The sequence below is a fragment of the Sceloporus undulatus genome, chromosome 6 (genome assembly GCF_019175285.1).
Source record: "Sceloporus undulatus isolate JIND9_A2432 ecotype Alabama chromosome 6, SceUnd_v1.1, whole genome shotgun sequence".
NCBI classification, from domain to species: Eukaryota; Metazoa; Chordata; class Lepidosauria; order Squamata; family Phrynosomatidae; genus Sceloporus; species Sceloporus undulatus.
The window spans coordinates 108673968-108690659 of NC_056527.1; the positions used below are offsets into that span (position 1 = coordinate 108673968).

A 16692-nucleotide genomic window follows, 5' to 3' on the forward strand; every position below is an offset into this window, starting at 1 on the left:
GTATGTGGTTTAATACAGAAACACACCCAAATTCCCAACTGCCCACAACAAATATTTGCCATAGGATGAGTTATTGTCTTGATCCTGCAATACAACCTCCATTGGAAACTGTGCCAGTCTTTAAGAAAGCTGACAAATCCTTTTCCTTCTTTACCCTTTGATGAATTTTATATGCTAGAGCAAAAACAAACAAAAACTGTTGTAATATCTGAAAGACAAACTGATTTTATTGAGGCATACACTCTGAGGTCCAGAACCCATTTCATCAGATATCTGAAAAGTTAGACTCAGGTGGCAAATATACTGTACATATGTATAGTTAAGACCATGAAATATAACTGGTATACTCAGTGCTATTTTGTTGTTAAACTCAATTGTATAAAAGCGTTTTGGAAAAGGAGCATCTAATGACTCTGAGAAAATGACTACACTCGTCCCTCCATATTTGCATTTTGACTTTTGCAGATTTAATTATTCACGGATTTTATTAATATGTTCTCTCTAGGAATTTCTAGGTCCTCCGGTGCAACTCTATAGTCAACTTTAACCAAAAATCGCACTGGATGATTAAGAGATTCCTAAAGAGGTGTTCTCTCAGGTTTTGTTATTTATGGTTTTTCCACATTCATGATGGTCCTGTGCCCCTAATCCCAGCAAATGTGGAGGGATGAATGTACTGTACTGTAAAGTTAGTTCATGCTGATAAGAGTTAATTCAGTTTTTAAGATACTCCAGTGCTGAGTTGATGTTACCATTTACATTCTTTTTTAATGGCAAGGAGCTACTGAAGTGTGAGAATTAAACACAAAGCACTCTATATTGAGGTTTCATACCACACTCTAAATTGTTATTTTAATCAATACACTGTACCTACTTTGCTGCTGTGCATATCAAAGCATTTGAATTACATACGTTTTTAAAGGTGACATTTTCAAAAGGCAGCCAATCTAATGGTGCCAAAGCTATTTTATTGTCAGAAAGAGAACCCAAATGCCAGATAGTCACTTCTCCTAGGGCAAACAGTCCAACTTGTCCCACTTTGGCACTAACAGTCCCAATTAATCCTCTGTCATCCCAGTTTTTCAGCTGCTTTTAAAATAGCTGTTTCTTTCTCCTCCTCCTATTTTCCCTCTTCATCATGCAAATTGTGCTCAAAGAAGTTTGCAATCAATTAATTCTAAGTATGGCAGGAGGAGGAAATCTTGCCTTTCCCAATAGGCTCAGTTTAAAGAAACACCCTCTAACATCTCTGAGCTTGTCAGTTCTTCCTCATTAATAACTTTTGAAAACTTGACCATGTTGTTTGACCAAATACGTCCTAGGTTTCATCTGTGAACTGTTGAAGGATATGAGCCAAGATTTTTTAAAGTCTTGCAACATCACTGAGATGCCAGATCCTACCTTCATGGATTATTACCTGCCTCCTCATGATACTGGACTTTATCACACAGTGACCTATGTGCTGTCATCCCAAAAACGGTTAAAGTGCAGTCACTCCAGAAAAGCCTGAGGCAGGTTGCTCCTCTCTGCTGCTTGGTAGGATCAGCCCTGTGCGGTCCTTCAAAGCAGTTCTCCTCTCTGCATCCTCTCCTCTCTCTCTCTGCTGTCCTAACCTCTCTCTTGCTCACTCTATATTCTCACATGTCCACACTCTCACATTCTCCGCTTTCCCCATGCCTGATACTTTGCCGCATGTTTTACCACCCTCCCTTCCCTTCCTGGATGATCTCGGCTCTTTTTGGCTCCAGTCCTCAATGGCTCTCTCATTGGTATCGTTCCATCATCAGGTCTCCAGTCTTTCCTTTCACTTCCCAGTTCTGTGTCCCCCCTTAGTAACTTCCCTTCTAAATCCTCATTGCTGGGTACCAAGTTCCGGCTGTGCATCATCTTATTGCCCTGGAAGAAGCAGGGACACTGTCTATTGCCCTGACAACCACAGATTGTATCCCTGCCACTGTCATTGCCCTGACAGCAGCAATTTTCCCTATTACAAGGATAGGCTTCCCTGGTACTGCAACCAGATCTAGCCTTCCTTTTACTGCCACAGCCACCACAACAACCATAGGCCTGACCCCCATGAACAGCCAAATAGCCGACACAGACACTGGCATTGGCTGCGGCACAAAATGCCAAAGACCACAAAGCAATTCCCTTGTCCGATTGGACATTAAGAGCACACTGGGCGGAAGGAGGGCATGCAGCATTATTAGGTTGGCACACCACAACAGCTTGATTCATAATTGGTAACTGAAGGCCCAGGAGAATCCACATGAAGCTCAGCTCCATGGTCAAAATTAGGACGATGCAAAAGATGTAGATTCCATATCTCCAACCACTGAAGGTAACTGGGCCAGCTGAGTCACAGCATCCTTCAGCTCCATGACCTGGCTTGGATTCCATGGCTGCTTCTACATCCTTCGCAGAAGAGTTTTTCTCTGTAACATGAACAAATTTCATCAGTGCCACAATGAAGATGATGGTGATGAAGTGGAAGAACCAGACGGAGGAGATGGGGATGGGGAAATGCTGGTTATAGCAGAGTGCAGAGCAGAAGGTCTTTGCATCCCCAACATCTGAAGGCCATTGACAAATCAGATCATGCCTGAGAGACTCACAAGGTCCAAAGGCAAAAAACAGAGTCACCATGCGAAGGCCAATTAGAAAATACCACGGATTGATGCCCTGGCAGACCTTCTCCCCTGAAAGTACCCCAATCGTTGGCTGAAAGAGACGGGAAAGTCCTCCAACAACAGCAGCCATCTGTGCAGAAGGGAAGTCAACCAAGAAGGATGTGGAAGATAAAGAGGAAATGATTAGAAGCTAAGCAAGGACTACTACAATTCACTTCCCTTCCCACTCTCTTGAAGTCCCTTAGTACTTAAATACGTTTTCTCTTATTTCTTCTTTCTCTCACTTTTCTCACTTATTAATTGTAAAAAAAAAAATTATAAGCATACTTCATTTTAACAAAAAGTCTCTGACAAAAAGCTCATTTTTTTACAAATACTGTATATACTGTGCAGAAAACTTCAGGTTGCTCCCAGAGTAATCTGGCCAGATTTGTCCCATTACCTCTGCAGTCTGGAGTGATGCAAGGCGGCTATCTACACATATGTCCCACTGATGCCATATGTCCCATTGCATTCCCCAGCTGTTTAGATAGCACTCCATGCTTTTTATCTTGCCGTGCCATTGTTTAAACTCAGAAGCCTCCGTTTTCATGTTCTTTTCATGCCTTGTTTTACCTCACCTTGCTTTGTTCCCTCTCTCTAACCCATTTTTCTCATAATTATGGTGACCCATGCCTGAGATTCCAAAATGGCCTGCATACAGTGTAAAGAAGTGTAGAAATGTACTTATTATGGCAAGGGTGGATGACTTTGGCCATCCAGATGTTTTGAAGTTGATCTCCCAGAAACACCTGCTAGCACGGTCAGCGGGAAGAGATTATGGAAGTTGTGTAGTCCAAAATTACCTCAAGAGTTAAAGGTTCCCCAACCCTATATTAAACATTTTAATATAACACATTTGCCTGGGGGTGCACTTCATTCTGCAGGGTGGTGGATGTTTTAAATGTACTAGAGAATATATTATTAACAATACTTTTAAAACTTGGTGAAACATTAATAGAGAGCCAGAGTATACTACAGTAGTTAAAGAATTGGATTTAAGACTGGGAACACTGGCTTGTCCTCATCTCTTAGCAGGAATCTATATAGGGTTGTTGTGAAGAGATAAATCCCATCGAATGTCAGTGAAAATTAACCACTGGGTAATCATAAATAAAAGGATGTGGTGGCTTAGTGTTTTTAAGACACCAATTCTGATGATCTGAAGATTAGAAAGGTGACAGTTTGAGGCCCAGGTGCTGCATGATGGGGTGAGCTCCTGTCACTAGTCCCAGCTTCTGACAACCTAGCAGTTCGAAAGCATGTAAATGCAAGTAGATAAATAGGTACCACTTTGGTGGGAAGTTAACAGTGTTCAGTGCAGTCATGCTAGTCGCATGACCACCTCAGTCATCTTTGGACAACGCTGGCTCTTCGACTTAGCAATGAAGATGAGCACCATCCCCTATAGTCAGTTACAAGGAGACACTCATGTCAATGGACTCCTTTACCTTTTTAATCATAGATAGGATCAGGGTGTACCTACCTAATCTCAACAAAAAAAAATACTAAATGGGCAGGTTGAATATAACTAAGCATAGAAAGATGGAAGAGCAGTCTAGACCTCCTGAGATCCAGGATTTTGAGATCTATCTTCTGCTTCTATCCATCAGTGTGGTAAAAAAATGTGCATGCATCTCTGACCATATGCTCACAATGGAAAATGGTTCCCTGCCTCCTCCTGACTCACAGTTCTCTCTCAAACACTCACACAAAACACACACACACAGAGCCATCTGGCCTCTTCCTTCTTTATGAGTGTTGTTTCTTGTCTCTCTTCCTTTTGCTGCCGCCACCACCACCACCTCTCCCTCCCTCCATTTTCTCTAGAAGAAGTCTCTCTTTTGAGAACCTCTCTGGATGCCCAGTGATGTTTCTATCCCTCATTCCCATTGTTAGAGGACTACTGGGTACCTTCTCTCCTTAAGGAGCCTTCTCCTTCTCATCCACTCACTTCTTCTTTCTTCTCCTCCCTTGGAACAACTCATCCTCCCTATGTAAACTGGCCCCACCCCATCATCCTAAAGTCTGCCCAAGGATGTACCCAATCTAACCAGATGAGGCTTTTCACTGGAAGAACCTGCTGGCAAGATAAGTGCCCCAAGCCTCCTACACCAGCTTACAAATTATTAGGTTCTTCTAACTTGCTGGGCAGGATCGTCCCTACAAGAAAACCCAGGCTCACAATCCCAGTCATCATCATAGGGTTGCCACATTTTTCCAGCTGGGCTCCTATACTTCAAATTAAGGTTGCCATATTGAAAACTAAGGAGGACTCCTTAGTGGTTGTGTAGAAGCAAGAATTTCAGCAGGTCTTGCTTCTCACACTACCAGGTTACTAGTAGCACCTGATGAACTCACCTCTTCTACACAACCATTAAAGATACAGGAGTCCTCTCCAATTTTCAATCTGGCAACCTTTCCTCAAATAGCTGTTTGACAGGCAGAAATCTGACATATTTGTTGTTATTTCTGTCTGCAAGGCATTGTAGGAATCTCCCCGCTTGGAGAAGCTGCATCTATAGAACATTCTGCCTGTTGTGCAGGACTTCACACTGAAAGCTTCTCTTTTGAGTATTCTCATGAACAAATTTGGGTTCCTCAGGAATTCTGGAAACCAAAGAGAGGAGATGCAGTGCCAACACTGTATAATAAGATAAGAGGAAGATCTATGAGGTAATTAAACATGATAACAATCATGATTTCAGTGTTGATCAGAGGGTGTGTGAACTCTTAGTTGGGTGAGCCCCAGCTTCCACACAGTGACTGATCGTGAACAAATTGACTAGAAACAAAACAATTCATTTCAGTGGAACTCACCTATGAGTAAATATGCATGAAATTGAAATAACCTGGGCGGATCTCTATGGCAGCTTAAAATTCTGTATCCCAGTTTTGTAGCTTAAGTTATTATGCAAGAGGTCTCTTGCATAAATCAAAGAGCCTAGAAAGGTTTGCCTTGTTGATAGCAACTCCCATAATCCCCCACTCAGCATGGCATCCTGCCATGTTGTCTGAGGTGGCCAACAAGTTACATTTCCAAATTCTGAAATGTACTTCCTTCGGTTTGCAAATGTTGTATATGTGAACCACGTAATAATGCAAAGATTTTCCTAGAACAGCTTAACTTCCCACTGTCCCAGTTTGGCAGGGACAATCCCAATTAAACCAAATTGTGTAAATCATATTATTATTATTATTATTATTATTATTATTATTATTAGGAAGTCAAGTTTGAGGGAAATAAGTGGGCAGATATTTCATGATTCCTCCTGTGTGGAACTTTACAGCATGTCTAGGATCTTGGCCCATATACCTTTGGCACCAAAAAACAGCATCATCAACAAAGTAGACCCTGCAAGCCTGCAGCTTGTTCACTCCAGCCTAGAAAAATACAGAGGTCACCTCATCTGGTGCAAAATCATCATTGTAATGCTCACTTTTTGGTATGTTTTTAATTGTATTGTTCTTTTAAGCCACTTTGAGTCCCAGTTTTGGGAGGAAAGCAGAATATAAATAAATATAATAATATAAAAATAATAATCATAACTGTATAGATAATCTATAATATGATTGGCTATATTTTTTTTTACATTTTTTGAATTGGTGGTGGTTGTTGTTGCTGTTAGAAAAGTATTGTCCTTGATTATAAGTGTCATCATCATTTACTCCTATATATCTCATTGTTGCTCAGCCCTGTAACTCAAGGGAGCTTACAAAAACTAGAGCAAAACACATAATTTAAAACAAATCACAGTGAAGTCATAGAACTGCATTACACTGCTGACAGGCATGATTAGCTATACTGAATTTTTTTAAAGCCTTAGAAGTAAACATGATTCAGCATGTACATGTCATGAAGGTTGCCAATAAAACAGGCCTGCTATGTTTCGCCACACCTGGTCTGACTGTTGTTAAGCAGAACAATATAATAATCAGTTTCTAATCGATTCCTGAAAGAAAAACGCCCACTTCCCTACACCTACAAGATCCTGATGAAATTTAGGTATTTGCCTTCCAATCTTGAGAGCGTTAGACTGAAGATCTAAAGGTTCTTGCTTCAATTCTGGATTTTGGCAAGCAAAAATTTTGAGAGCCAGTGTAGTGATTTGAGCACTGAACTGTGACTCTGGGGACCAAGGTTTGAATCCTTGCTCAGCCATGGAAACCCACTGGGTGACCTTGGGCAAGTCACATTCTCTCAGCCTCAGAGGAAGGCAAAGGCAAACCAGAGCTTCCCCCTTCCTTGCAATGCTTACTGTAAGCATGTTGCTGCAACCCAGCACTGAAAGTCTTGTGCTTCTTCAGCCTTTCTTCACCATCCCAATGCCAATGTAATTAAAAAAAAAATCCTAAAAAGGAAAAGGTTGATAAAAAAAACCTTTGTAAAAAGGAGCTTCTTTGCTAGAGGTTTTGTTAACTCAGGCATGGTACAGACCACCCCAAAGGGGCGGCCTGCCGGCGGCCTAATTCCCTCCAGAGGGAAGCCGCAGCTGCCAAACCGCACGGTTTCCCTACGGAATAAAAAGAACCCGGAAAAACTGGGTTCTTTTTGCACCACCGGGCAGACACTTGCAATGTGACATGTGGTGCTGTGCGGACGCCGTGCAGCGCTTACATCACAATGGCGGCGCCTTTATGGACAGGCCGCTGCCATTATAGTGCCACCATGCCATGCTAGGGTTAGGGACCGTCAGCTAAAATCAGCACCAGCACAGCGCATTTGGCTCATCTGTATCCAGCCTGAGATATACCTGTACTGAAAAGTTGTTTCTGCACCCAGTTCCAGGCAGTGATTACAAGATTGCTGCGAGATGCTAGAAATCCTCTGCATTGCCTTAAGTATGACTGTTGTTTGTGTATTATTATTATTATTATTATTATTATTATTATTATTGTTATATCATCACATATCTGGGGAACAGGCAGTGCAAACACCAGAGTCACATCTGAGTTTCTGAGAAATTCCATCTGTTCTTTTCAATGCCATGAGAGAAGAAAAAGGGAAAGCCGCAAATAATACACACACATACACACACACACACACACACCTGAGAGAACACCTCTCTAAAAATCTCCAGGTCTTCCAGTACAACTCTATGGTCAACATCTGCTGAAAGTTGAGCATAGAACTGCGCTGGAGGGCCTATAAATGCTTAGAGAAGTGTTCTCTCTAGGAATCTGTAGGTCCTCCAGCAGCACATTTGGTGGAAGTTGACCACAGAGTCATAATGGAGGACCTAGAGAATCCTAGATATAACATATTAATCAAATTTGGGGAAAATCAAATTGGCAAAAGTCAAAGCTGCAAGTGTAGAGGGCCAATCGAACTGACTAATAATATTGTCACCCTAAAAGGTAGTACATTATAGGTAATGTCACTCATCGCATATTAATTCCAAGCTCTGCATTAGGGATCAAGGAGAGCTTAGGAGCTGACCTTGGCAATGAACCAAGGTTTGTTGTGGGTACTGAGAAACCGGTTTCAGAGGTTTCCAGAAGCTTTGATCTCAACTATTCAGATGGTGTCTGGGCCACATTCCTTGAATGGATTCCATCAGAGTCTTTTGGCAGTTTAATGTGGAGGCAAACAAAATGCAGACAGCAAAGAAAGCCAGCCAACCCAGCTAATCAAGGGCAATTAGAGAGTGAATGCCAAGTCTCCTTAATCAATTAACCCAGGTTCCTGTCTTTATGAGTATTCCTTTTCTGTTATTACACCTAGTAGTTATTTCTTTTTGTCGAACAGATCTTGGAATCTAAGCAGGTTCAGGCCTAGTTAGCACTTGGATAGGGGACTGCCAAGGAATACCTGAGGGCAGGGCTGTCAGCTATACAGCTTGAGTCTTCCTTAGCTAAAATATTTGGTACCAGAGGTGCTTTGGGTTTTGGATTTTTTTTTCAGATTTTGGAATGTTTGTATATACATAAGGATATCTTGGAGATAGGACCCTATTCTAAATATTAAATTCATTTATATTATACATGTAGCCTGAGAGCAATTTTATGCAATATTTTTAATAATTTGGTGCATGAAACAAAAGTTTGTGTACACTGAACCATCAGAAAGAAAAGATGTCACTATCTCAGCCACGCATATGGATGATTTTGCATTTGGAGTATGTGGGATTTTGGCATTCTGGATAAGAGATAGCCTGTATTTCAGAGGAAGGCAATGAAAACCACCTCGGATTATTCCTTGCCTAAGAAACCCCTATGAAATGTATGGGGTTGCTGTAAGTTCATAAGCAACTGGAAGCACATACAAACAGAACTGAATTGGTAAGGTGGAGTTCATGGTTCCTTCCTCCTTGAGGCGCATTGAGCATAAAACACTGGGAAATTAGTTTTTGCTGTTCTGACCATGGAAAGAAGACAGCTATCTCTATGGTATTCAAATCAAATCTGGATCAAGTTTGCTACATTGTCCTCCCTAAGAGCAATTTGTTTCTGATCCTCAGTGCTGCCTTTCTAGTTGTGAGTTCCGAGGTTTGTTTAAAGCTCAGAAGAACATACTCCTCTAGCAATGTTGCTGGATAGCTGAACAACAATGATACAAGCAAGATTTCTGTCTTCATATGTTTTTGTCTGTACTTATTTTTAATCTTGCTGTGAGCCACCTTGAGCCCAGTTCTGGGGGAAAAGAAGAATATGTTAAACAATGAAACTCTGTGAACCTGATATGACCACTCTTCCAGTAATTGTTATATATCACTGGAACAGAATATACAGCTACAGTACATGCTCTACCTTAATAACTTTCTAATCTCTGAAAATTATTTTACAGATTCCTTACTCGTAGGGTTGGACCCAGAATTAATAATATTTCGAGTAAGCCCACTGAAATCAATGGAACCATAAGCAGTGCTTGGGAAGGTTACTTTTGGACTGCAAACCCCACAACCTTGCAACCAACACGGCATGGTGGTTGGTGGATTCTGGGAGTTATTAACCAAAAAAGTAACTTTTCTAAATATTGGGCATGTTACTCATGATGAACAAATGATTTCAGCAGGCCTACTGTGAACCAATCTTTTGCTCTTAATGTTTTGCTTCAGCTTCCTTTTCTGTGGCCACATTTACTGTAGTAAAAGCAGTCACACCCCTGACAAAGTTCCTCAACCGGGAATTGCTTTCGAAGGGCATTTGGTTTTATAGTAATTCAACAACACTCATTAAATCCTCAGTCTTCCTGCCTCCTTGTTTATTGGCATAATTCACCATATAACAGACAATAATAAGCCATGTCTTCATAATAGAGATGTAGCCTGTATAGTTGGCCCTCTCTACCCACGGATTCTGCATCCATGGATTCAACCATCCACAGTTAAATAGGGTGAGGGGACCCAAAAATTAAACCTTGATATTACCATTTTATATAAGGGACCCTATTTTACAGTGTGATCTCACCATCCATGGGCTTGCCATCCATGAATTTCAGCATCTGAGGATGGCAAGCCCTGTTGTCCCAAATGGTGGCATGTGCATGCAGCCACACTAGCGGCCCCTCACATGACACACTGCCATTAGGGACAACGGGACTTGAGATCCTATGCTTTTTTTTATTGCAGGGGAGGGGGGTCTAAAATGGATCCCCCACAAAGGTCCAACTGTACTACCCCAATGTATATAACAGGACTTGAGCATCCATGGATTTTGGTATCCATGGGGGTGGAGGTGGTCCTGGAACCAAATTCCAGTGGATACCAAAGGCCCACTGTATTAATTCCCCCCATAGCCATATCTTTCCATGGTATTGAGAATGTGTGCTCCTGTGAGGCAAGATCCTATGATGATGGTAACCCTATTACTGGTAGGGTCTTCCATGTGAGATAAGCTGTGGAGCCGGGCTAAGTGTGCCAAACAGCTACTGGACAGCAGCAGTAGTGAGGGGTGACATCAACAAAAGCCCTCTCAGAGACAACAACAGTGGCACCATAGCCAACACTTGTTAGTATTCATATTCTGGGGATGCTCTACCTGAAGATTGTGCACTGAGCAGGAGGTGGTGGCACCTCTTAGTGGCAGTGTACCGAGCCCATTTGTTCTCTGAGCCATTATGCCTTTGCTCCTTAGTTAGAATCTGTGTGCCACTGCACTGCACTAATTCTATTAGATTAGGGCTCCAGGCCTTTGTTGCTTTAAGAGATCATTAAAGAAGCAGTGACACCATAACTAACACTTGTTAGTATTCATATTCTAGGGAAGCTCTAGTTTGAGATCATGCACTCAGCAAGAGGTTAGCCTCTATGGCCCATGGGGCCCTTCCAACAATGACTTTTTGACTCTATGGGTCAGAGCAAGGGTCTGTCAAGCAACACAGAGAATCTCCTATGATGTCCCAGCTCCTCACAGCCACACAGAGTACTGTACAAGATAGGTTAACTACAGGGCATGACCAGTAAAATCAGCAATGACTCATCAGCTCTTCTAGGATTCTCCCTGCAGCCTAGACAGGGGAGTGTCTTGGAGGGAAAATGCAGCTGGTTTCCTCTCTGAGACCACAGGCCAGAAGCTGCTTCCAAAATCAAAGGGACAGCTGATCTGAGTGCCCAGAGACAATGTTTCCAAGGGGAGCCTGCCAAAGGTTTGGTTGGTCAAGCACCCTCACTGAACCACTGACTGCAGCAGTCTGCCTTCCTCATCCTGGTGCCCTCCAGATACAACCAATATTCCTTTGCTTTAGATTACCATCACATATGACTTACAACTGGCACATACCAAGCCAATTCCAACAATAGCAGTAGCAGCAGCAAGTCTAAAGCTTTCCTGGCTAGCCCCAGCAATGCCTCCATAAGCAGTGCATGCTGTGTTGTCTGTCAGACTCCTCCTCTGACCCATAGAGTCATAAATTCATAGTTGGAAGGGGCCTCATGGGCCATAGACTCCAACCTCCTACTCAGTGCATGATCTTTAGCTAGAGCATCCCAGGTTGGGTGAACTACCTCAAATCCAGCCAGGGCAGCTGTGGCCATGTAGGTAGGAGATGATGGGAGCTGTGATTCAAAACTTCTGGAAGGCCCCAGGTGGGATAAAGATGAAGCATCAGAAAACTCTTTTCTGCATCTCTCTTGTTTACTTTCTAAGTAACCTAGCTGGAAAGTAGGGTTGCCAGACGTCCCTTATTATCAGGAGTGTCCCTTATTTGAAGGCTAGAAAGCTTGTCCCATCCAGGGCTGGCAAGTATCCCTTATTTTAAGGAATATCCCCTATTAGAGACTGGAAAGCTTTTCCTTTTCTGTAGACTGAATGAGATGCCAAAAAGACAACAACAGTATTTTGGTGTGTTGGCTCTTCATGAAGGCAGACGTTGGTTCATCATGTAATTTATGAATAAGGACAATATGTTAATTTTACAGAAGAATGCCTGGCTAAATTAACCAAAATGATTACTGTACTTCCATTTGGTATTTCGGCACAGCACAAACTTGTTAATACCTGCTTCCAGGTTGTAAGTCCTACATGTCATGAATTTATTTAGTGGTGTCATTCAAAATAATGAACAACCAGGTCTGTCTACTTCCCCCTCCCCCCCAAAAATGTGTATGTGTTTACCAAAAAAATTCAATTGTTGCATGATTCATCATTTGAGAAATATGTGTGCAGCAAAGGGGAAAGGAGGGATCAGGCTAGGCCCTCTTAGGCTGATCCTTTCTCTGTTTCTACTCTTTCCTTTCTTCTTAACAGCCTGCCTTTCCTTCCCCATGGCAACTGACTCCTTTTCTCCAATTCCTCAGTTGTCTCTGGCAGCATGCACTGCTTAGGAGGCATTGCCAGGGCTGGCCAGTAAAGCTTTGGGCTTGCTGCTGCTACTGCTGTTGCTGGAAACGGCTGGGTATGTGCCAGTTACACATCATATGTGGTGGCCATCTAAAAAAGCAAAGGAATATTGGTCACATTTTCATCAGTTAATCTCATTACAGTACATACAATGGGCCCTTAGTATCCACTGAATTTTGGTTCCAAGACCCCTGTGGATACCAAAATCCATGGATGCTCAAATCCTATTATATACAATGGCTTCGTAAATTGGTGCCCCTTATACAAAATGGCAAAATCAAGGTTTGCTTTTGGAAATTTATAAATTTTTAAAACTATTTTCAAAACATGGATGGTTGAAGTCAAGATTAAGGAATCCATGGATACAGAGGGCCAACTGCATTAATATAAAGAAGGATCCAAAAATGTACTTATTAGGAACCTTCGAGGAAGACCTTGATGAGAAATATAGAAAGATGGTACTTTATATGACTACAGCAGCAAGAATTATCTATGAATCCACCCATCTCGAGGCCTTCCAGCTGTCCCTTTCCCCTTGATTCAACTGTCCGGTGTCTTCCCAAAATTTATATGGACTCTTCCTATTCTAAAAGTTTGAAACACTTCTCCTGAGGCTTAGCTACTGCCAAGAAGAACTTTAGACAGGGGGAAAAGATGCTGATATTTATTTCTGGCATCACCCTCTTGACTTTGGCTCCAGGCACCATCAGAACGCAGCCGCAAGAACTTCTGTGGAAACTAAATTCTGCCTTCCCACCAAGGCTTAGTTTAAGTGAAACCTTCCCCAAGCTGGCCAAAGCTGTTCAAGATATTTATAACATAACACTTTTGAGGCAGAGTTCCCTAAGTAGCTCTTAGCATTCACAAAAGTCAACAATGCAGTTAAAACAATTAAAAGAAACAAACTCATAATGAGAGAAGGAAGGCTGCAAGAGAAAGGAGAACAACAGAGAATTTGGAAATACTGAACTCGGGGGGGCGGGATTCTTGAGTCCAGATCTACAAAAATTATTCACTAAATGGAACCCAAAGGGCAGATATTTCTAAATAGTCTACCAATTCCATTGTTTTTGTGTGTACTATATTGCTGTCTTTAATTTTCTGCCTTCACAGTCCAATTTCTGATATTTCCCCCCATTGGCTCAGTTATTTTCTATGGCATGAGGAAACTCTCACTAATCTTAGGAGGAGGTAGGCCAGGCAAGCAACTACATCAACTATGGCTGTGAAAGCCAATGCCCACAATGCCACCTGCTTGTCCGCTTGCCCTGCCATGGCACATTCAAGTGCCTCTGGACATGTTTGTGCTCCTGGAAGGCACAAGAAGGTCGTTTCAGACACCGATGGGATCTGCAGAGTTATAACAACCCAGAGGAAGCACAGCTCCATTGCCAAGAGAAGAATCACACAGAAGACAAAGGCCACTGAACGCCAGGTACAGTGAGAAGCCATCCTGGACTCTGAGGGAACTGTATCAGTTTTGAAGGCAGCTATGCCAGGTGTAGGAGCTGACCCTGCAGCCATTTTGATTCCAGTCGCTGTGCTGTGTCTCACACCAACGCTATCTGTGAGCTCCTCATCTGCTGCCTTTGCAACCTTCCTCTCATGCTTCACACCAGCCCTTATGAGCCTCATAAGTCCCACAGGGAGTAGGGCCACCAGAAAGGCAAATCCCCACATCGAGGACACTGGCGAAGAGAAGCGTTGGTTGAAGCAGAGAGCACTGCAGAATGGTCGGATGTTCAGATCCGCTAAGGTCCAATTGCAAGCCAAATCAGGCTTGGCAGAAGACCAAGGACCATCAGCAATAAAAAGGGCTACCAGGCGTAAGCCCAGAAGGAGATACCAAGGGGCTAGGCCTTGGCAACCAGGTTCACCTCCAGGGAGTGCCATGGCGGGCTGAAGTACCCGGGCCAGGCCAGCAACAACAGCAGCCATCTGGGAAAAGAAAAGGAGAAAGAGAGATGGTGAGTCTCTTTGGAACAGTTAGTTGCTCTGAAGTATACCCTCCAACTGTCGGGATTTGGCAGAGAGAATCCTGATTAATCTTCAATGGCCCCACTAGTTCAGCTGCTTTTAAAATGTCTCAGTTTCTCTCTCATTCTCCTGCTTTGCCCCTTTGTCCCTGGCTTATTTCAATTGCTACAATTTGTGTTCTAAATGCAAGAGGAGTTTTCATTCAACTTAGGGCATGCCTACATGGGCCATTTAAACTTGTCCCTGCCTCCCCGCCACCCCTATGGTACCATAGGACCAATGTCCAAATTAAGTGCAGTCTGTCTTCACAACTGGAAGGCCAGTACCACACTCAGTCCAACCATTCCTTGCCTTAAAATGGATTTAAATTACTTACCTTTTGCTCCAGATTTTCCAGGAATACCTGGAGCACTCTAGAGTGATGGCTGGTGGCTGTCTTCACATGCATCCCCACTGTGTCACCTGGCACTTCTGCCACTGGCACAGGTTGGTTCCTCTGGGGTCACAATAAGATACCCAGGCCCCATTCATACTGGGGTAAAAGACATGGAGGGAACTGGGATGATCCGGATGCCCCTTCCCCGAATCGCTCCGTTAGCAAGTGCCCACTACAAATTGAAATCGAATGCATTTTGACAGAAATCGAATGCATTCTGTAGATTGGCCGCTGCCAATCAAGCTATCGTCATGGTGACATTTGCAGGGCATCGGGGGAAGTGTCCTCCCTTTTTAAAGAGCCAGGCACAGGGGTTTCAGCGGCTGAAGCAGGGAGAGAGATGCCTCTCTCTCTCTCTCTCTCTCTCTCTCTCTCTCTCTCTTTTTTAATAAACCTGTGGGCTTTTGGGTCAGATCTGCCCCTGTCCCAGGCAGAGGATGGGATTGCCATGCTTTTTTTTTTCTTTTAAAAGCAACATTAGCTTTCCCTTTGCTTCCCTTGCTGTATCTGCTCAAGAAGACAAATCATGCGCATATTTGCTCAAAAAAATTGGTAAAAATGTAACATTGATTGTTTGCAACATTTGTAGCTTCTCCCTCTGCAGAAAGCAAGTGCAAGCCTGGCTCCATCTGCCTCTGGAATAGAAACCATGTGCATGTTCACTCAAAAAAAATTGTTTGAATTTGAAAGGGGGGGGGGTGCCTGACATGAGCTCCGTTCATGACCTGATTTTTTCCTCCTGCAAGGGAAGGAATGCCCAGCGACAGAGGGCTTTGTGCAGGGGATGCAGGGAAAAGAGGCTCCTAAAGAATGCCTTCCCTTGCTCCTTTCTTCCCAGGGCTCTTTCCTCCTCCCCCTCCCCTCCGATGAGGGGAGGAAATGCCTTGCCCTTTGCCCACCCTCTGACCTAAATCCCTCCCTCAATTTGCCTCGATCGTGATCGAGGCCAAAGTTCTCATTCCCAGGACCCGGGTTTTTTTAAAAAGAAACGGTATTTGCGCCGATTTCAAAAGACCCGCGCTAGGGGCCATTTACCACGGAACGGGTGTGCAAGCCCCGAATTCGCTTGTGTGAGATTCGGGGTGAGTAGGAACTTCACGTGATTGAATCGGTTTCAAAACCGATTTTTTTTGTAATGTGAATGGGCCCCCAGCCATTTACGTAATTGACACTTTCTAACCTCAGAGGGTGCAACTTGCATCAGTGGTGGAAGTGCCAAGTGACACAGGAGGACATATATATATATAGACTGTTGCCCAGCAGTACACAGGTAACAAAGGGAATTTGGGGCAGCTTTGGGCCAGAATACTCTGGGCTGCTCCCACAATATTCTAGCCAGTGTAGATGCACCCTTAGCAAGGAGATGAGGGAGCCAAATCTTTCCCTTTGCAGTAGGTTCAGGCAAAAGCAACCTGCTGCGGTGTCTCCTGGCTTGTATTCCTCCTCATTAATGGCTTTTGAGCATTAGACTATGATTGGAGACCAGGATTTGAATCCCTGCTTATCCAGTGGAATTTGAATCCCTGCTCATCCATTCACCCAGTGGAAACACATTGGGTGATCTTGGGCAAGTCACATGCTCTCAGCTTCATAGGAAGGCAATGGCAACCCCCTCTGAACAAATCTTGCTAAGAAAACCCCATGACAGATTCACCATAGGTTCACCCTAAGTCAAAAATTACTTGAAGGCAGACAACAACAAACAACAACAATTCTCTGGAGGGCCACATGAGTCCAATGCCTGATATAGGGGCATACTTTAGGGGAGCTAGGGCTCCCCTCTGCTACAAGAACAGAAGAGCTTTGAAAGTCATGACCATCTGATTTTTT

The 16692-nt window shown here is 43.3% G+C and overlaps 1 protein-coding gene across 2 annotated transcripts in view; it reads right to left on the minus strand.

Annotated features, from left to right (window-relative positions):
- Positions 1 to 599: 599 nt before the first annotated feature.
- The window catches only part of LOC121932734, a 30829-nt gene continuing 14736 nt past the window's right edge, over positions 600 to 16692 (minus strand). For both annotated transcript variants that reach the window (XM_042471664.1, XM_042471665.1), the window contains 2 exons: positions 14327 to 14387; positions 600 to 2760 (listed from right to left, as the gene is read on the minus strand). In XM_042471664.1, the coding sequence (XP_042327598.1) occupies positions 1654 to 2760; positions 14327 to 14387 (1168 nt within the window). In that variant the 3' untranslated portion in view covers positions 600 to 1653. The remainder of the gene's footprint in view (positions 2761 to 14326; positions 14388 to 16692) is intronic.